Source organism: Rhinolophus sinicus, linkage group LG11, assembly GCF_036562045.2.
Source record: "Rhinolophus sinicus isolate RSC01 linkage group LG11, ASM3656204v1, whole genome shotgun sequence".
Classification (NCBI taxonomy): Eukaryota; Metazoa; Chordata; class Mammalia; order Chiroptera; family Rhinolophidae; genus Rhinolophus; species Rhinolophus sinicus.
In genome coordinates, this window is record NC_133760.1 from 64,268,730 (window position 1) to 64,289,848 (window position 21,119).

The following is a 21,119-nucleotide window of genomic DNA, read 5'->3' on the forward strand; positions in this document are numbered from 1 at the left end:
TCTAAAGCTATAGAAGAAAGCTTGCGAAATTTGTTTAATTCCACCCGGTGCTTAATTTTGCTTCTTTTGTCCAGTACTATAATGTGCACAAATGTTATATGAGAAATTCTGGGGAAATTTAAAGCACAGGAGCACGAGGTTGCTTTCTGTTCTAAATGTATGTACCTAACAGCCTCCTCTCTTCATTCATTGTTGGCTTTACTTTTTTATTTCAAACACCAGTTACCTTTGCCTCTGCTTTTTTCCCCCAAAAGAATAAGCAGATAAGCCTCAAAGTGGCAGAGGACATAATTCAGTAGGCTGTTTCCAGAATGTTTTCAGTATGAAAAAACTGATATATCGACCCGGGTTCTTGAAACTCTTTTTGGGAAAAGAAAACAAACAGAAACAAGTGGGTTTGATCACATCCTGGCGGCTTGGGTATGAGTTCCAGATTTAGGATGGAGAAGTCTGCTGGAAGAACGGTCTGTGTCTTCACGTCTTGGTCCGTAGTCAACTTATATCAGGCCTTACTGTGTTAGTGAGTGGACATCCGTCTAGTTTACCATTTCAGGCTGGGTTTGTTCAGAACTTATGTTCCTGCCTGTAAGTGATTATTGACAAGTACAATAAATTTGATAATAAGTCGGGCCTCATTTCAAGTTCACCTAGATTTGAAAGGGAGTTACCTTTTCGGAGGTTACCTTCTGGTGTGGTTCAGAAAACAATGCTCCGAGTATAATTCCTTGTTTATCGATGCCTCTTGATAAAGGCTCAGTGAACCCTGAGTAATTTCTCCTTTATAACAGAAGTCTACTATTCAGCCAATTGAATACATGGCTGCTTCAATTATTTTGTTACGGCTAATTGATATTCCCAGTGATCATGTTCTAGAGCTTCCAAATGTAACATTACCTTACCAAGTGTCTGTTCTGGTTCAGCCCCCTTGGATATTTTGGTTCACTCTCTTTGTTTCATGTCAGCATATAGTGTTTATTAGGTTTCTATATACCGTCCTTTATTTGTAGTTCTGATAAGGAATAAAGCTCTTTTCACTGTTCTTGTTTGCTTATGTGAGTTGTAAGATAGATACATGGATGGGTGGGTGGGTGGATGGATGGATGGATGGATGGATGGATGGATGGATGGATGGATGGATATGAGAGAGAGAGAGAGAGAGAGAGAGAGAGAGAGAGAGAGAGAGAGAGAGAGAGAGAGAGAGAGAAAGAGATTTTGCCTACCACAGATTGGCCATATCATTGTGAAAGATTAAATCTTTCCCAGTCCATTATATGTGTGTTTCAGATTTGTTACAAGATTTGGAATGACAGGAAATGAGTTATAGGGAGTTCCTCTCTGTATTGATTTATTGGTCTTGCCTTTTCTTAATCCTCATAATCTCTGGCTTCATAAAACCACCCCATGGAAAATCGAGCAGGTTTCTGCTTTGTTTTCTACCTTGAGCTATGATCCTTGAACACTGACATATCAAGGAACTTTGTCATTTAAAATGTACAGGCTTTTTCATAGCACAGAATCTTTCCTTACCGTGCTTTGTAATTGGTGTGTGAAGTAACAGTGTGGCCTCAGAACTTAGAGATTCTGATGTCACTGGATTCTCAATGCCATGTACCCTATGCAATACCTCAGTTCCCAGGAGCAGTCAGGCCTGAGAGAGCTGGGTTACCACAATGCCAAGACATTTTTACTCTGACGATTTCCCTAGGAGCGTACATGGGAAGGTAAAGCCCCTACTAACACAATATGTCACATCCACAATCCCGCTGACCTCTTTACATCCTTTATTGTATGTACTTTCAAAGACATTTTCAGGATACCTCCTCTGCCACTTTGGGGCATGTCTGCTTATTCTGTAGAAAAAAAGAAAGCATAGGCAAAGGATAATGGTTTTTTAAATTAAAATGAAAGTCAACAATGAAGGAAGAGAGGAGTTAGTCAGGTACATAAACTTTTCAGTCCTTCCTGAAAACAGGCAAGTCTTCCAGGAAGGAAATACACATATACTTCATTTTGAATCTAGCCACCAACATCAAAATGTTTATGTGTGGGGTTTCTTAAAGGAAAGCTGATTTTCTTATTTTCTTTGTTTCTCTTGCATATAGGATGTTCTAGTTTTCCATAGTGATCCACAAAAGCACTTTCCGTCATGTTTTCAAGCCCAATCGTGTTATCCCAAACCTAACAGGATCTGAAAACTAATCAGTGCACATTTCTTGTAGTGTGAGGGATAGCAACAGGAGATGGGGAAATCTTTTTATAGGCTTGTTTTTCGAAGGACTGCTTCTACTGTGACGGTCCTGTTGTACTCTTTTTCCGTGTCTGTTCACAACAATTCTGTATCTTTTACAGAGTGACACATACAGACTTTATTTCCTTGCCCTTGGTTCGCTGCTTTTTCTTGAGTTGAGTGTGACTGTCCACCCTCGCCAGCTATTAGCTTAGTCAGTGTATTCCAGGCTTATTTAAGTTTTAGGATTCATATTGTGTGACTTTCCCTCCCAGCACCACATTAACTGTTTCAAAGCGACGCGCCAGTCACGTGTGGTGGCCATGTTTCTTGCTTTGTTATTCTCCCCAGCAGATATCAAACTATTGATTGATTCTCTTGGCCGTCTCCGGAAAGGTGTGTGATGTTAGACTATAGTTTAGTGTTTTCAGGCCTTTGGAGCTAGTTCTTTAGTATGTATATCTGACCCCTTGGCATGTTGCATTAAAATTTTTCAAGGATTACCTCTAAAAATGTGAATGAGGAATGAAGATCCTTTATTTAAGTTGTAATCAGCTCCTCAAAATGAAATTTGTTTGTGGACCCTCAGGAGGCTCAAGCTTGTAGTATTGAATTAAAAAGGGGAAAAAATCTCACTGCACCTGTACACGAACAAAAGAAACATTTAGTGCAAGTGCTTGAAAAACCATGGTGGGTAATGTCATTGAGTGGGAGAGACAGTAGAGTGCTAATACATTAAGAATTTAGTAGATAAAATAATTTCCATGCTATAAATAACTGTTCAAGTTGTTAAAACAAATTTTTTTGGTCGTTAATATGCTCACTCTCCTGGTTTTTGTACCATATTATGTTTCCGTCTCATCGTCAGGGATAAATATATGTGATATTAATGTTTAAAAATATTTTTCTGATTATTGAAGTAGTAATTGTTCATTATAGAAAATTAAGAAAATAGCTAACAGTCCAAATAAGAAAAATATCCCACTACACATATCATATCTAATATTAACACCTTAGAATACTTTACACTTTCTTCCATGTCTGTATAACTAGGCACTCAACTTTCCCTGTTCCTCATTTTTTGCTCCCCCCCATTTAATAACCAAAATTAAGAACTTACCGTACATACTATTTTACTGCCTGTTTTTTTAACCCGCACAATATTTTGAATTAAAAAAATTAACCATTCTATTAAAATATTTTTGAATGGCTCTCAGTGTTTCATCATTATGGCTGGAGTAAAATCTTTGTAATCGATATCCTGTTGTTAGACCAAGTCTTATTTACACAAACGTCTGCTGTTCCCACTTGTTTGTTGTGTTAAGTAATGCTGGCTGCATTGTCTTAGATATAAAGCCGTGTGTGCTCTTCTTAATATTTCCTAGGATTAAAAGCTTAGCATTGAAATCGGCCAAGTGATAAACAGATTAATAGTAGTCGAGAAATATACACGCATCCATCCATATGTTTATGTGTAGTTACTTTGATAAGTTTCAGTATGCTTAATTTGTACTCACTGTGTAATTTAATTCATTCTTTGTAATATACAGTTCTACAGGTTTTGAGAAATGAATGCAATTGTGTAACCACCACCATAATCAAGAAGCAGAATGGTTCCCTCACCTCAAAACATTTCTTCCTGTGTCCCTTGATTACAAAGTATGTTTATTTTTAATTTGGAAAATGTAAAGAAGCAAAAAGAACTAGAAACCACCCATAAGCTCACCACTGGGCTGCTCTGTTGACATTTTATTTGAATACCTTTCCAGTCTTTCTATTTTTCCTCTTCCCTACAGAAAAAACAAAAAAGAGAAGAAAGAGAGATCATGCTGTCCTTCCTCTTTATAGTGTTTTTTCCTTTTTTCCTTAGTATATTTTGAGTGTTTTTATTTCACAATTAGCTTGGTTTTTGCTTTTATTTCTTTGCCATTCTAAATCACCCTATCATGCACATCTTTGCATATTCCTATAATTATTGAAGAAAAGCCCTAAAATACATATATAGTGTTCGGATTTCAGTGACTGTGTACATTTTTCAGCTGTATTACATTTTGTCAAATTAATTTAAAAAGTAGTTACACCAATTTATATTCTGACCGACAGTGTATATACAAGAGCCAATTTTCCTGTATCCTTGTCAATATTATTTTATTTTTTGTCAGTTTGATAAATGAATAATGGTATTTCATTGTTTTCATTTTCATTCTTTGATTCCTTGTGGGGTTGAGTTTTCTTTTTCCATTTGTTTATTTTTTGTATTTTTGTGTGTGAATTACCAGTCTAGATCATTTGTGTATTTTTCTTTTGGCTTTTTTTGGGGAAACCTGCGGGTGCTGGGATGAGGTAGAGGGAATTAATGACATTAATTCTCACAGCAACATGTCGGAATTTCTTTTCCTCTTTCTGCCATTTGCTTTTCATTGGGTTTAATGGTTTTTCAATTTTATGGAAGGTCTCATAAGTCCTTTCTTTTTCATTTCCTTTATTTTTGGGGGTCTGGGTTGAATTCAGAAAGGGCTTTTCTCTTCCGTCATGCATATTTTATTCACACTTAGCTTTGTGAAACATTCACTCTCCCGTTAACTTTTTCTTTTATGTGCCTGACAAACTAGTCAAGTTTTTCTGTGTTGTACTAAGAAGCCATGGATTATGTGCTTGCATATGAATATATGTTTGTCAAATGTTAATATTGTATTTGTTTTTATTTATTCACATGCTTTCAAGCAACAGGAACTTTTCATTGAAATCTTCTATTTAAACTTAACAATTCAGTCCCACTTAAATGTGTCCAAAGTTAAGCGAGTCCCTTTTGTCCCCCCCATTGCTTTCTTTGGTTTGCATTCTAGATAGATATTATGCATCAGATTTCTCTGTGATGTTAGGAAAAAAACAGCAGTTATATTGTTAAATAACTTTGTTTGTTTGTTTTTAACATGCTGCAGGACATTGATGTCAAAGTAAGTAGGGAAACAATGATCGATACATGTGCAAATGGGTTTACTTAAGCTGAGCCGATCAGTTGTGGAGGTCACGCTTCCACTGGCTGAGGCAGGCAAACTTGATCGCCACAGGGTGGGCATGCCAAAACACATCCTTAATTTTTTCAAATTCCTGGTCAGGTGTGTATTCAGCATTCACTGACTAAAGAATATGTTAAAAACTTTTCTAACTTGGGCTGATATAGGTCTGTTCCCTCCCAGAAAGTTCCCTTAAATGTAATAATCAAGATACAACTAACTTTGAAAAATGCTTTTTTTTTAACTGATCTTGAAAAACATCCGTAAGTAACCATCTTTATCATTATGTTTTTCAAGAATCAAAAATATTGTGTTTTCATTCTGTAAAAAAAAATATCCTGTAAATTAGAATTGGGATTACTGAGTTTTTAAATTACTTTATTATTCATTTTTAATTATTCAAGTAAACATTTATAGTAGTTTTTGCCCCTCGTTCTAAAGACAGCTACTTCATAGAAAAGGAAATAGACCAGTACATGTATTTATATGCAGTTTTCACTGGGTAATTTAAGGGTTCTCAAACACACAGTTTATGTACACAATGCTCTATAGGCATTTTGTTGTTGTTCAAGAAAGGTTAATAGCCATGTGTCTTATGCCCAGAGTAAAATCAAAGTTTTATTGTGCAAAATATTAATCCTTGAAATTACTCTCTGAAAGAGAAGTTAAATAAAACTGTCTGTCTCTGCTGGGTTATGATACATTTGGACAAAGTAGGACACAGCTGTTACAGTAAAAAAAAAAAAAAAGTACAACCCCCAAAAGACAATATAGACTCATTCTTTACATTTAAATACAGCAATCATCATCTTATTAATGGTTTTCTATGGCAGAGGCCTAATAGTTTGCAAAAATCTTGAGCTTTGTATACTTACTTCTAATGTAATTTATACTTGACTTTTGCTATGCTGTTGCTTTTTCTTGATATAGTATATTCTTCGTTTGTTTTTTTAGGCTAAGCAGCTGGAAGAGAAAAATCGAATGTTAAAGAAGCAGGATACATTCTACAAAGAGCAGCTGGCTAGACTGGAGGAGAGGGTATGCCGATTTCTTACCATTGATTCTCTTCTATTACCACATCTGCAGCTTTCCCGTACCCTTATCTAAAAATCAATAAATTAGAACTGTAACTGCTTTTCCTAGTAACAAAGTCACCAGGAAGTGAAGAAAACAAGCAGGTAGGCCATTCTCGCAGGGAACGTCATTTCTACTTTGATAGTTTGGGGTATGGTTGTGTTATTTTGTTCATTGACATATTTGGCCACTCACAAACCTCCCTCAAATATTTTGCTTTAAATGTTTGGAAACCGCACTGCATCCTGGTCACACAGGAGAGAGGTACTCTTAACTCTCCCAAACATGGACTAAACTTGAGTACGTTCTTAGAAATGATAGTGTCATAAAGGATATGTTGTCTTTATGAAAATTCACTGAATTTGTGACTAAGAAATGAAGGTTCCTTTCAGGAGGGGTGGACAAGAGCTGGATAGCAGAACTTAGGGAGAAATATCAGGAGGAATTGAGGTAACGCCTCTCATCACCATGGATCTAGAATTGGACAGAGATGCTAAGGAGGGATTCAAGGCTGAAACAGAATGTAAGGATGGGAGTTTGAGCCCCTAATCAGTGTACTGTTCAGTACAGTAGATTTGTCTAGAATAATTTCATACACAGACCATGAGATGATAAAGCTAGCTTTTCCTCCCCTTTGACTGAAACCCCCAAGATTTGATTTGTTTGGAATAGGATGCTTAGTAAGAGTGTAGGTAAAATAAGAAATACATTACTACACCCCATTCAGCACGATTACTTGTATGTTGAATATGTTCAACTGTCTCTGTGTCACTGAACTGAGTGCTTCTTCTCATTTCATTTTCTCATTCAGCAGATATATACTTCAGCACCTAATATATGTCAGGCCCTGGTCTAGTGCCAGAGATATGCTATAGAAGAAATGAACTCAACTTCTGCCCCCTTGGAACCTAAATACTGTTAAAACCCAACACATATATGAATGGGAGATTGAGATGATATGGCAAACCCTAAAGCAAGGGGAAGGGAGTCCCAAGGCCTAAGAGTGTAGATTTGGGGGTGGGTGGAAAGGGAGGCCCTAATAGGCTGGCATCTGGGGAGAGGTCTGCAGGAATGGGGAGACGCCAAAGCCCTGTATAGGGGTGTACTTAACATGTTCAGAAAGGCCAGAGGGTTTGTGAGCAGGAGAGTATTCGGCTGCTGTCTTGGCAAGAACTTAAGCCAGAAAGACCTAGTTAGAGGTTCTGGCAGAAGCCCAGGTAAGGGATGGTGAAGGCTTGGGCCAGGGTGCTCAGCCGTGGAAGGACAGAAATTCGTTTGGATATTTCAGAGGTGGAGCTGACCAGATTTGCTGGTGGCTTGGACCATGAGAGAAAGAAAGAACTCAAAGGCAGTCTAGGTCTATGGCTTTACAACTAGAAGATGTGTTTTCCATCAGGGAATACTATTGACTCACGGATCTGGATGTGTGTGTGACGGGAGGAATCAGGAGTTTGATTCTGGACAGGGGAAGTTTGGGCTCTTTCTGAAGACATCCAAATAGAGGTGTTCAATAAGCAAAGAGTGGAATGGCTTAGAGCAGAAGTCAGCACATTTTTCTGGAAAGGGCCAGAGAGGAAACAGTTTAGGCTTTGCAGGCTATGTGTGGTTTCAGTCACAGCCGCTCACCTCTGCCGCTGTAATGTGAAGGCCGCCGTCGCCAATATGTCAGTAAGAAGTGCGCCCATTCATGGACACTGAAGTTTGAATTTCATATAATGTTCTCATGTCACAAAACGCTCCTCTTTCGATTCCCCCCGCCCCCAACCATTTAATAATGTAACACCGTTCTTAGGTCTGTACTCAAAACAGGTGGTGGACTGGAGCTGACCCGTGAGTTGGGTGTGGGCTGCAGAACCCTGGGCTAGATAGAGCACAGGCTCTGACGTCAGACGGCTGGGATGCAAACCCCTGAACCGGCATTTATCTGCTGTGTATGTGGGAGCATCTTCTGGAAACTTTCAGTTTCCTCCACTGTTAAATGAGGATATAGTAGTACTTTACGTCACTAATGGGTGAAATGAGCGAAGTCTCATAAAGCACCTGTACTGGTGTCCAGCGCTGAGTAACGGCTCAGTCAGTGGTATTTCTTATTTTACGTCGGTCCTTCCAGAGTGCGGCACCTGCCACATCATTGTTAGCTGAACAAAATGGATGGAAGGGGAAGTTTTGAGGTGATGTACCCAGCACCTGCTTTCTCCCCGCCCAACCATAGTTTTCTTTGCCATCAAGAAGTACTGTGCTTGAATTCGTCCTTTTTTGGATTAAATATTGGTGCATTTTGAACTCATCAGTGATCACTGGTAGGTACAAGAAAAGGCACTGCAAAGTAGTCACCCAGTTCTCGTAAATTCACCAACTGGATGGTGGTAATTCAGTGGTTGGTGTGTGGAACTGAGAGCAGTTGTTCTTGGCAGACTGAGCTTGTCTGCTCAGCGCTGAATAGTTACTTTGGGCTTCAGGATAGAACAGGTTGTGGGAGACGAGCCAAGAGGGACATGTATGATGATATTGAATGATTGTGATCAGTGTCTTCTTACTTGGGGGGGAGGGAATATATATATATATGTATATGTATATGCACACACATATTTTCCCTTTTGAAGATGAGGCTGGGAAGTAGTTATTTAGGAATTTTAACTGAAAGCTGAGAAACACCAGTGAGCTTGGAAGAATCCTGAGGTGGAATTATCACCCTACTATTTGTTTATACTAAATAATTCCATATTTGATAACATGTCCTAGAAAGAACGCTGGACTGCAAGTCAGAAGTCATGGCTTTGTCTTCTAGTTATTTGACACTTCACCTAATCTCTGTGGTCTCTGGCTCTTCATTTATAACGTGGGGAGAATTCTGTTTCTCGCTACATTTGTGAGTTATTGGGGGGGGGGAGCAGAGAGGAAGATGTATTTTAAAAAGCTCCTTGGAAACTGCAAAGAACTTAACAAATATAAGCTGCTGTCATTAAAGAATATTTACTTGCTTTCCATTGTGCATAAGATACTAACAGTCGTAAAATTCCTTTAGTTATTATTCAGCTTCCCGGTGTCTTCTGCCCATTTCTATGAAATCCTGTTTTTGTTTATTACTGCCATTCCTAAAATACCCAAGTTGAATTTCACCTACGGTAGGAATATTTGAGAGACATTCAGGCCCCCAATGCTGAAGCATTTTCTACACTTAATGCAAGAGATTATAAAAAGGGTTTTTCTTGTATTGTGGTAATAGTGAAAAGTACACTGTCTAACCGTTTCTATCAGGAATTCTACACAGTTTATGTGCGAAGACGGAAAAGTGCTCAATCTAATAGCACATCATATAAGAAAAACTGATGATAACATTATAACTTGCAGAATCATCTTCACTTACTATGAAACTCGGGTTGCCTGTGTTTACAAGTGGATATAAGTACACATCTTTCTCTGTTTTAACATCATACTAATCAACTAGGTCCCAGGTAGTGGATCAGTAATAGAGAGGGGACGTCGAGTCTTACAGAATCGTTCCAAGGGAGGTTGCTAAGGTTACCTTACCACCTGCCCGTCTGCTGGATTAACAAGCACAGGAACTGTCTGTCTTATCACTTTGCAGTGACTCATCATCTTAATCACCTGAGCATTTCATTTTCATTGACCTGATGCAGAGTTCTTTTTGAGAATATGAATCCAAGTCCACTGAGCGTGTGAAATACACTCAGTTCTATAACATAGCTTGGCTTGCCTCTTGGATCTATTTCAATGAACTCTTTTTCAAGTAGGTCTTCCCTTGTGTGAATGGAGCTTTCTCCTTCCAGGGATTTATGTGGGCTAGTTGACCAGGAGTCTGAGATCATTTTCTCCTTTCACTTGTCAGGAGTAGTAAGTATAATTTACCTGGACACCAGCTCCACACTTCTTAGCACCTGTATTCCATCCAAAGCAGCAACGCTTTCGTGAGAAAGAAGGTCAAAGCCATCTGAAAAGTTTTTCACGTCCTTAGTTCATTGTAAGTGTTGCTAACTTGATCAAAGAACGTTGACCGTGATGCCAAGTAAATTTTTATATGGTAAGAACATTAGAGTCATCGCAGGTAAGTGTGTGGCCCGAAAGCGACTTGAGTTATTAATTCCTGGTTGTTGACACAGGAGACTTGGAGAGAATTAATTCCTGGTTGGTGATTTGATGAGAGGAAGCCCAGGGCAGCTTTCGAAGACAAGGTTCTCCAGTGTTTTTTAGAAGCCTTCTTCGAGTCCTTCAGGGACTCCTCCGTGATGCTTCATACACCTCTCTCCATGATGCCGTGTTTCATGATGTTTGAGGCTCGTTATCTGTGTTTATCTTGTAAACTCCTTGAGGACAAAGGTCAATTTCTTATTTCCATATTTTCCACAAGTCACACATAGTAGGAGTCCAGTGAATGGAGCCTCGGGTTCCTAAGCTTAGACCATAAAGTTATATCTAAACAATTAGTGTACAGTTTGTAAATACACACAAAATGTTTATGTCTTCTTCACTAAATCATGTAAACCACTAATTTAAATCTATGAGAAAAATCACATTTAACTTTGAATATCCCGCTACTTACAGCATCGTCACCATCCTAGTAACTAACAGTAACATTTATTGATTATTTGCACTGTGCTAAGCGCTTTGCATGGATTATACCCTTTTATCCCCGCAAACAACCCCATGCAGCTGCCAACTCTATTGTTTAGGTGACATCCTAAGGCTTCGAGGAATTTGCCCCAGAAGGTACAGCCACAGCGCGATTTGGATGTGAGCCAGGTCCAACACCTGAGCTTTTAGCTTTTATCCAGCTCTGTTTTTAATATTTGCCAGTTGTGCACTTAAGAAGTTAAATCCTGCTGATTGTTTTGTTAGTTCTTTGGGTAGTAAATTAGCTCTTTTTGGCTTCTACTACAACATTTTAGGGCCTGATGTTGTAATTTGATTAATGCTATCTCATAACCTGAAATTGTTAAGCATTCGAAATGCATAATTTTCTCCCCAGGAATTGGCACTTCCTGGGAAACTTTGACCAAAAGGGAATAAATACGGCCTATTACCTAGCAACTGCAGCATGATACCCATAAGACTTATTTTAATATCTAGTTGTACTTCTTTTCCTTTGAAGTGAGACATTTATAGTCATTTGAGCAGTTTAAAAATATTTTTTAGGTGTTTTCATTCATTCATTGATTCGTTCGTTCATTGCCATCTCATTCTATCCCTAGAAAGAAAACAAACTTTCTGTTACTTTTAAAAAATGGTATTGATGGGTATTTCTTTAGAGTCTGGATTGCCTGCATGTTTTTCAGGAAAGTGTGTATTTTCAGTAGTCTGTTAATCCTGGGGGGGTCGGAGTGAGAGGAAGGAACAAGACCCTCATAGGAGAGGGCAGAGCCCAGATTCTCCCAGGGATCTTCCAGGATGAAGGACCCTTTTCTCCCCAAGACATCTTGGAGACATGCGTTCTTTGACAATTAGTGTGTCTTGCATGCCTAACTTCTCAATTATGAACTTCAATCAATTGGCTCCACTGCATCCACTCGGCTCTTGGCTTTCGTAAGAGTGATGGGGTTTGGCATAGTGTGAAGACAACTTGAAAAGCCCTAGTGGCTTGAGGAGCTGAGGGAGATCAGAGAGCTGAGTCTGATACAGTTAGTGTTCAGATCAACAGGGTAGTGGGGTATGTATTGCTTTCAGTTTACATTTCAGCCACAATTTTCATACACGCTGCAGTGAGAGCCACACAATTAAGAAGGAGAGAAATGTATGAGCTGGGCAAAATGAGAGCAACGCAAAGAGATTGGTGAAAAAAAAATAAATTATCATTAAGAAGAAATGGACTTTACTAGTTTGTCACCTGTGAAGAGAGTTGCTAATTAAATTCTAAGGTCAAGCTTACATCAAGTGAGCAATTTTTAAAAGCCTTTTTACTTATGGTGGTTGGCATATCTTCTGCTGTATCATAAAGTGTCAGGCTCATCTGTATGATTAATTGGCTTTTTTGATTGCTTGACTTCTTCCTTGTCAATTAGTACCTTCGTTTCTGTATTCCTCTGTGCAAAGCTTGGGGGGAAAATAATGCCCACAATGATAACAAAGGGACATGACAACAGAAGAAATCATGGTCAGCTCAGTGTGCGCCTTATGGGGAAGAAATTATGATGCATCTTTACTACCAGATGAAGTCTGTCATTGTAAAAATATTTCATTGAGTGAAGCTGGGTCAGCCTTTTCAAGAGATTAATAAGGATAAAAACCACAGACCACTGACATCTGAGATCCGAGAACATAAACAATCCTTTTTGGGGATAGGGAGATGAACTCAATTTATGGGATTAAAAAAAAAAAAATCCTGTGCTATTTTCCCCCTACGGTGCTTCCTAAACAGTTGTCAATGATTCTAGGATACAGGGGTGACTAATATACACTAAATTATTGTGTATGCTTTGGCCATGCAATGTTATGTAGCAAATTGAACACAATAGTTAAAAGCATAACTTCGTGGTAGATATGCCTCAGGAGGTTATGCTAGTTTGCATTTGTCAACCTGGAGAGGTATATTGTACTGGCTTCCTCATTCATCTTGAAATCAAGGCAGGGTCCCTGCAGTTTTTGGAGTTACCAAGAGTTACAGAAACAGAGAGGGTTCTGTGATCCAGGAGTTTGGACATGGCAGACAATAGCAGCTGATGTCACTTGTAATTGCAATGCCATTCCAAATGACAGAGATGCTAGTAAAGTGGTTTGCAGCATGTACCTTAAGTTAGTCTCAATTTTTTATCATTAACAAATAATGAGAGTTCACATAAATACTTTTTGATGTTAATTGTTAGATAGAACAATTCATAAGGCCCAGTATCACCTTACCTTTGTTAACATAATTGACAGTTATTTACAACTTAGGTTCAAAGACTAAACCCTTCCTGTACTCTTACCGGCCTCCCTAAAGGAGGTTTATCACTGCATATATTCCAAAAGTAGCAAGCAGGATGGACTTTTTTTTTTTTTTTTTTTAATCTATTTCATTCTCTGAGGCAGGAGAATCAATACACTATAGTGGAAATGGGGGTCTTATCCTTAATTCATTATTCAACAAGTCCACCAAACACATTGGCTTTCTGTTAACCTCTTTGAATTTTCTAATGGGAAATGTGGTTTGGGTAACCTTGAAATGCTCTTTTAAACTGGCTTTAGGGGTATGAGACTTCCATTTTGGTTCTGGGGTGAGCTCGTAAGGGTGCATCTCATTAAAATAATCCCCTTACCTGGAGCCAGGTTTTCTGTGCCTAACTTAAGAGGACAGATTTGCAAATCATGGGATCAGCACTTAATGTGCTGCTCTCTTTACCATGTTGGCTGTCAAGAAGTATTAACCTTAAGGTAAGATGAGAGCAGGGAGCACAAAACTAGGAGATGATGGCACACAGTACACTAGGTATTAAATAGCATTATCCACCCTGCTTGTTACAGTAAATAGGATTTCAGTATTGTGATGTGTCAGGGTTTTCAGTGAAATCACATTTCCAAGACACTAAACTGCCATCCTCTGCCGAGCCGCTTTATTCTGGGATCTTTCTTTCATATTAATCCTGTTGGTAGGAAATACTTGTACCAATTGTGCATGGAAATTATAATTTAATGATCTCTTCCTTTTCTCTATTCAGAGCTTAGAATGGACCACTGTGCTTTGCAGTGCCAGCCCCAGCGCTCTGAGGAAGAGATAATATACAGTTGAGCTGTTAAGCCCAGTATTGCCTTTTTGTGAGCACTTGTAATGTTCGCAAGTGCCAAGATGCCAACAATATGGGTTGCATACTTTCTCAACTCTTCACATTTCTTTTACGTTGTGAAAGACTCAACGATAACATAATTAGAATCTGTTTACCGTGACAGTTTTTTTTAAACGATATGCCACTTGAATGTGTAAAGACAAGGTAAGAAATAAAGTGTTATGCAATCCAGACAAAATTAATTCCACTTTTAAAGAGTCTGTTCGTTTTGCCTAGGGAGGCTCAGCAGGTTGTTTTATTTGAAAACAATTAATACCCCCTTTCCTTTCCTTTGGGATCTTTTTTCGATACCGATAATCAAGTCATTCTGTGTTTACTTTGTATGCAATCGCAAATGGGCGAAATCTCTTGATTTTTCTTTGTATCTAATTTCATAATCACTGATTGTTTTGCTTCTTGGTATCTTGTTTATTTATAAATTTCAAATGTACTCCATTATCAGACCTGCCAGTGCGTTTATTTCCCTATCTTACTGAAAAATTAAAATACATGACTATTAATTTTTTTAGAAAGAAATTGCAGGGCTGGTGTAAGAAAATGCTCTTCATTGCAGTTTTATAGTTCAGACCACGAACGAGCTGTGCCTCTATAAGGTATTAACGTTTTAACACATTAGCTTTGGTTAGAAAGATATATTTGGTCTTTACAACATTTGCAAATAGTATTATTAGCTCATTCCATTATCACATCAGAAGTGCCCACACCTGAACTTGACATATAAAGCATAGTAACTGAGGCTAGAATTTAATGAAGGGAATCCAAACCCAGTTGGCAACTAAGATAGAATTTGACTTTGGTCATTCTTACCAGAATTTGGGGGGGTCCAGTGGGGGTGTCGCTGCTAGAGAGAGTCCTTGGATTCTCTGTTCATTCAAAACCACATTTATTAACTTCCTCCAGTGAGCCAGCCACTGTGCATAGATAGAGCGACAAATGCAGACGGCACAGACGCCCGTTGGCATCTGGTACAGAGCTTCTCATGGCCACAGGGGATCCATGGAGGCTATGCCAGCTTCTTCTTTTCCAGAGCAGAAGTGTTTTGTGAGGAGTAGCCACTACTTTTGTCCCTTAAAGTCCTAAAGATAATGGGATTTAGAGGGGAATTTGGTGGGTTGGAGAAGTCCATCCGGTTCAATGCTCAGGTAAAGACCCAGTTCAACTGGTTGCCTCAAACAGCTCTCTTTGAAAATAAATATTAAATACGTAAGCTCCATAAAGAACAGACCTGTTTCCTCTTTGATCACCATGGTGGTGCCTGGCATATAATAGGCACTAGATAACTTTTAAAAATTAATGTGGTAGGGAGTGGGATGCGTTCCATGGCCAAAGAATCCTGAGCAATGTTAGGCTTAATTAAGCTGAACAGATTTCTGTACGCCTTCCGAGAGTTTCTATACATTCAGAGCTTCCAGGATGAAGATACCGCGTGCCGTGTTTCAGCGTGACGCTCACACCACAGAATCGTTTTTCTTTCTTCAAGAAACATGCACTTTGTTTCTTGACACACCATCTGAGATTTGCTGTTCCCTGCATAGCGCCAGGACCTACATTTTTTGAGTCTTTCCTGATCCGCATCCCAGGATGTAGAGGTCAAGAAGCCATAGAATTTGACTGATAAGAGTTCCTCATCTGAGGGCCTCTGAGGACCGGCCACCATCCTGGACTTGCCTTCCCTTGTACTGAGTTGCAAAAGGGTAGACAGATGAGCAAGAAGGTCAAGGTTCTGAAGGTCCTGTGGAATGGGCTTTGTTGTCGTTTTTAAACTTTATTTCTTTTAGTTACAGTTGACATTTAATTCTATTTTATATTAGTTTCACGTGTAGTGGTTAGACATTTGTATAATTTATGCAGTGATCCCTCCGATTAGTCTATACCCACCTGGCACGATACACAGTTGTTGCAACTTTATTGACTATTCTCTACGCTGTGCTTTACATCCCTGTGACCATTTTGGTAACTGTCAATTTGTACCTCTTAATCCTTCACCTTTTTCACCCAGCTCCCCAACCCCTCCATCCCCCCCTTCTGGCGACCCTCAATTTGTTCTTTGTATCTGTAAGTCTGTTTCTGTTCTGTTGTTCATTTATTCTTTTCTTTAACTTACACATGTAAGTGAGATCATACGGTATTTGTCTTTCTCAGTCTGACTCATTTCACTTAGTATAACACCCTCCAGGTCTATCCATGTTGTCGCAAATGGTAAGATTTCTTTATTTTTTATGGCCGAGTAATATTCCATTGCCTATATGTACCACCTCTTCTTTATCCAGTCATCTACTGATGGGCACTTAGGTTGCTTCCATATCTGGCTATTGTGAATAGTGCTGGAGTGAACATAGTGGTTCATATACCTTTTTTAATTAGTGTTTTGGATTTCTTTGGATAAATACCCAGAAGTGGAATTGCTGGGTCATAGCTAGTTCTAGTTTTCATTTTTTGAGGCTACATTACAAGGCTATAGTAATCAAAGCATGGTACTGGCATAAAAACAGACACATAGATCAGTGGAACAGAATAGAGAGCCCAGAAATAAATCTACGCTGTTTAATCTATGGCCGTTTAATCTATGACAAAGGAGGCAAGAACATACAGTGGGGTAAAGACAGTCTGTTCAATAAATGGTACTGGGAAAACTGGACAGATGCAGGTTTTTGCAGAGACTCAAGCTACCATCATGCCAGCTACTGATATTCATACAACTACATATGTTATTTACATAAAATTAAACATCTGTCAGTGCAGCTACGACTTTTTAAGTAAACTTTTGGAGTAAATTAAATCTCGCTTTCTAAGTGACAACCATTACTTTTACATGACTTTGAAGGGGAGGACATCCACTTTATCCACAAGCCCCATCCCAAATAGAATGCCCAGCTTCACTTATTATCCCTGAACTTGGCTTTGGGTGAACATGCTCCTGGGTGCTTTGCACTGTGGACGTCTTTGCTGTTCTAATGCTGTTGTCCAAGAAATATCAGTGTCAGTTTCATCAGCGACCATCTATTGAGGGATTATGACAAGCCAGGCAGTGTAGGAAGTGATGGAACACCATCCTTTTAACCCCAACACAAACCTTTAGGGGTGGGTATTTACTCTCTTCACCCACCCCCCCAGTTGGTGGTTTTGTGTTGAGACTCAGAGACGTCGATTAACTCACCCTGAGGTTTCCAGCCGGTGCAGCCTCGCCTCTGTCTCCCTCCCCACCATCAGCCTCTCCATCTGTGTCACTGTGGCAGACTCTAAAACTCCTGTAAGGCTTTCTGGCCTTACATGTATTACGCACTTGCACCTGTTTTAAGAAGATTTTTGGTGGAAGTGGTTATGACATTTTTCGTTTAGAACCACTAGAGTGAAGTAACCGGTTCTCAGCTGAGTTTCCCTTTGCAAGTTGAGTACTTGGCTGCTTTCATAAACTAAGCACTAGCAGTCTTAATTCAGAGTGGCTTGTGTTCCACCATAAAGAAAAATTACACCCGTGTCATTAGAGGGCGTGATCAGATGATGGATACATTTAGCACAGTAAAGTACATCGGCTAAATTGATGGGAGAGATGCTGAAAGTAAGGCAACAGGAAAGAATCTGTGCATCGGACCTTCCTTCTCCGAGGGGATGGAGAGAAGTTACAAGATCAGCCAAGATAATGGTGAGACTTGGTGTGGTGGCAGCAACAAGAAAAGGGGCTGTTGTGCCCAGGAACAATCATCCCTTGGCCCCCTCTGCCACCTGGGTGCTTTTGCCCCCACCGTCTTCTTTTGCCATAGCCCACGTTGCAAAATCATCTCATTCTAGTAGATCTCAAGTGGCCTTTGAACCACTGTGTGCAGCCCAGGCAGCTTAATTACCTGCCATTTAGATGTATGCGTATGAAATTTTAGGGCGTAAACTTCCTGCAAGTTTAAATTGTCATCACATACATATGAATTTACTGTCAATTTCCTTTCTGTAGTTTCAGGCCAGAGACATGTCTCCTGTCCTGCAGCTATTTAAACTTTTAATTCAGTGGCTTCCCTAGGCTCTGCTTCGGAATTAACTTGAATAATTAATCTTAGAAATACACCGCTCCCGTCTGCTACCCTTAAGCCACGCTTACATTTAACCTCCTTTGATGGTTTTCCATCTTCTCCTTCAGTGTTGCTCACTAGGAAACCCTGAAGCTTGCTGTGTGTGCCTGTACCTTCCTCTGCCCTTATTAGGGGTGCTGAACACCTACTATGTGCCCAGGTGTTGTGCATGGGTGGTACCTGCATACACGGAGGGTCTAAACCAGACAGTTTACTTCTAGTATCTTGTCACTCCTCCTTGCTCCTTCCTTCTTCTTAATGTTAGTATTTCTAGAACTTAATCGTAAGATTGTTTCTTCCTTGCCTAGATGGGACTGTCTGTGATGTGAGTTAAAGTGAGAATAGAAGTGAGAGACAAGTAGTTAGTTCAGGACTGAGAGTTAAGATCCTTAGCTTATCTCCTCGAGTAGACAACCCTTGTGTTAAGAGGATCTATTTTTCTGTTTATCTAACTATTGTTAAAATGAAAATGTAACTTAGAACTACAATGAGTGTTTCTGTAGATCCAGAAAAATAATGCATAATAAATTGTGAACTGTCTATTCTCCCGTGATGTAGTTGCTCTAAATTGTAGAAATTTGGCAGACATCCTTAGAACTATTTGTAAAAATTCAATAGTATGTAATTAAAGACAGAGAATGCCGTTTTTTTGTTGGGTACATTAAAAATATATATATCATTTGGCTTTGACCCTGAACTTGGTTCCCAAAAGAATAATGCCAGAAAGACAAAAGGGTAAGTATTTTAATCTAAATAGAGGCACAAGTTATATAAAGTAATTACACTCACAGAAATATCAGTTATACTCTAGTAAGAGTAATTATGCAAAAGATAGTTTTTGACTGAATATTACTTCGGAAGTAGCCAAATGGAAACAGTGATTATAATGAAATTTGGGTTTCATGCCTTGCCAGGCAACAAAACAAGATTGCTGATGTTTTAAGCCTGTGCTGACTGACAATTAAAACCAGTATTAATACAACAAGCTGGATGCGGCGTTAATGAAATGGAATATTTTATAGACACATGAAAGTTTATGGCTCGTTGGAACTTCAACATTCATCTGTTTCAGAAGTATACTTTTTCAGACGAGAAAACAGAAACCTGGAGGTTTTAAAATTAACTTTATGGAGTTGGTGGCAGTGTTTTCCATGTCATCATTACTGTCTCGTTAAATATGTTCTAAGTGAGTATTCACTTTATTTAGGTTCCTAGAACTGATTTGTGTTGGGGTGGCCATCCCAAATATTGCAGAGGTGACTGGAACAGAATGAATATTTGAGTGCCATTCATGAGGTTTTGTGGAACTCAGTCCTATGAACAATAAAGTTTCACTAGTATTTGTTGATATCATGATACAAAGCAGGCATGCAATAGCGTTTTACTAATTGCTATTCCGAATGAGAGAAGTTTTCAGTAGAACTCACCTGATTTCTTCTATCAGAGGAATGGACAGCTAACTTGCTGATTTATTCCCATTGGTAGTTTTTACATACCCACAGTGTTGTAAAGCAGTCATTCCCAAATGCTTCTCTCTTGGTCATTTCATAATTACTTCAGATATTGACCTCAGAATTTTATGGAGATGGGCTTAGATGATTCCAGAATATATCAAATATTTGCGACCTCTTCCTCAAAGGACCTCTTAGTAAATCTAATGACATCAAAGACAAGTAGATATGGATTCAAACATTGGACCTCCTACTCATTGGCTATTTGTCCTGGGAAACACCATGTAACCTGTTTCACATTCAGAGCCCTTAACTGTAAAGTGACTTTCATAACATACTTCTTGAGGGTGTGGAGCTGAAATAAAATATTATACGTGGGTTTAGGTGGATATTAAGTTGGGATAACATCAGCTATCTTCACCAACCTGAGTCTCCAGCATCTATTTGATAATTACATGCTGCTTGAGGTAACTTGTTTGGGGAAGAAAAAAATAACCTAGAAAAAAATATTTATCCATTGTTTTATGTTGAATTATTATATTGAATTTTGCCAGAAGGAATAGCGTCATTGGCTCAATTATAGAACTGTTTTTTTGTTATATGGAAATAATGAAAGAAAACTACAATGAGACCTACATAATCTTTCAGATTTTCAGAGCTCTTTATAGAGTACTTCATTTTATTTGATAAAATGGGATTTCTCTTGAATGTATTTCCCATCAAATTTGGCAGACTATATCAGAGTTAGCAATCTGAGCACTTTAGCACTGAAGCGTATTTCTTGCTTTCATCCTCCATCTTTTGAGCAGAGGCTGGTTAGAATCTTCGTCCATTTAGTTAAATGAATGTAAGCCTAGCTGATGGGTAGGAAATTTAACGAACAACAAGAAAACAGCTGGTTGAACGTTCACTTCTCCAGGTTAAAGACTGGTTTGTTTGTTAAACCTTGAGATATTGTAATACTGGAGTCCAGTTCTTCAAGAGCAGGGACTGGAAACGCAGAAAATGAGACCAGGTGCTAGAGAAGTGTGGTTATGAAGTTCATGGGCACCAGCTTTAAGGAAGGTGCTGGGGTATGGGGAGCAGAAGGACAGAGAAGACCATGGAATCGGAGGAAGTACAGGTATCCTTTTAGTAATGGGCTGTGAGCAGATGTCTTCTTTAAATGTTTGTTTTAATCTACTGGAAGTCTCTGACTTAGGATATCAATGCAGAGTTTTTTTATTTAACAAGTAAGACTTAAGGAATGAGGAGTTTTTTTGTTTGTTTTTTTCTCTTCTCTATTATCCATTAAAATGGAATGGAAAGTAAGGAGGAGATTGCATGGTGAGGACAGATTGTAGGGTTGTGTTAGGGCAAGAGCAAAAAGGCATGTAGTAAAAAAAAAAAAAAATCACAGAAGGGAGGGGAGATGCCTTGACAGACAGACACTGCTCATCTATTGATGGATTTTACAGTTAAGAATATTCCTGGTGACAGGGGCCTTTTCTTGAAAAATGACAATTTTATTTTGG

The 21,119-nt window shown here is 38.9% G+C and overlaps 1 protein-coding gene across 6 annotated transcripts in view; it reads left to right on the forward strand.

Moving 5' to 3' along the window:
- Positions 1 to 21,119, forward strand: part of CHCHD3 (coiled-coil-helix-coiled-coil-helix domain containing 3) — a 250,368-nt gene that overhangs the window by 154,301 nt on the left and 74,948 nt on the right. For 3 of the 6 annotated variants that reach the window (XM_019751007.2, XM_019751025.2, XM_019751032.2), the window contains exons 5-6: positions 5,170 to 5,184; positions 6,199 to 6,282. In XM_019751007.2, the coding sequence (XP_019606566.1) occupies positions 5,170 to 5,184; positions 6,199 to 6,282 (99 nt within the window). The remainder of the gene's footprint in view (positions 1 to 5,169; positions 5,185 to 6,198; positions 6,283 to 21,119) is intronic. The other 3 variants (XM_019751017.2, XM_074315354.1, XM_074315355.1) reach the window with 1 other exon arrangement.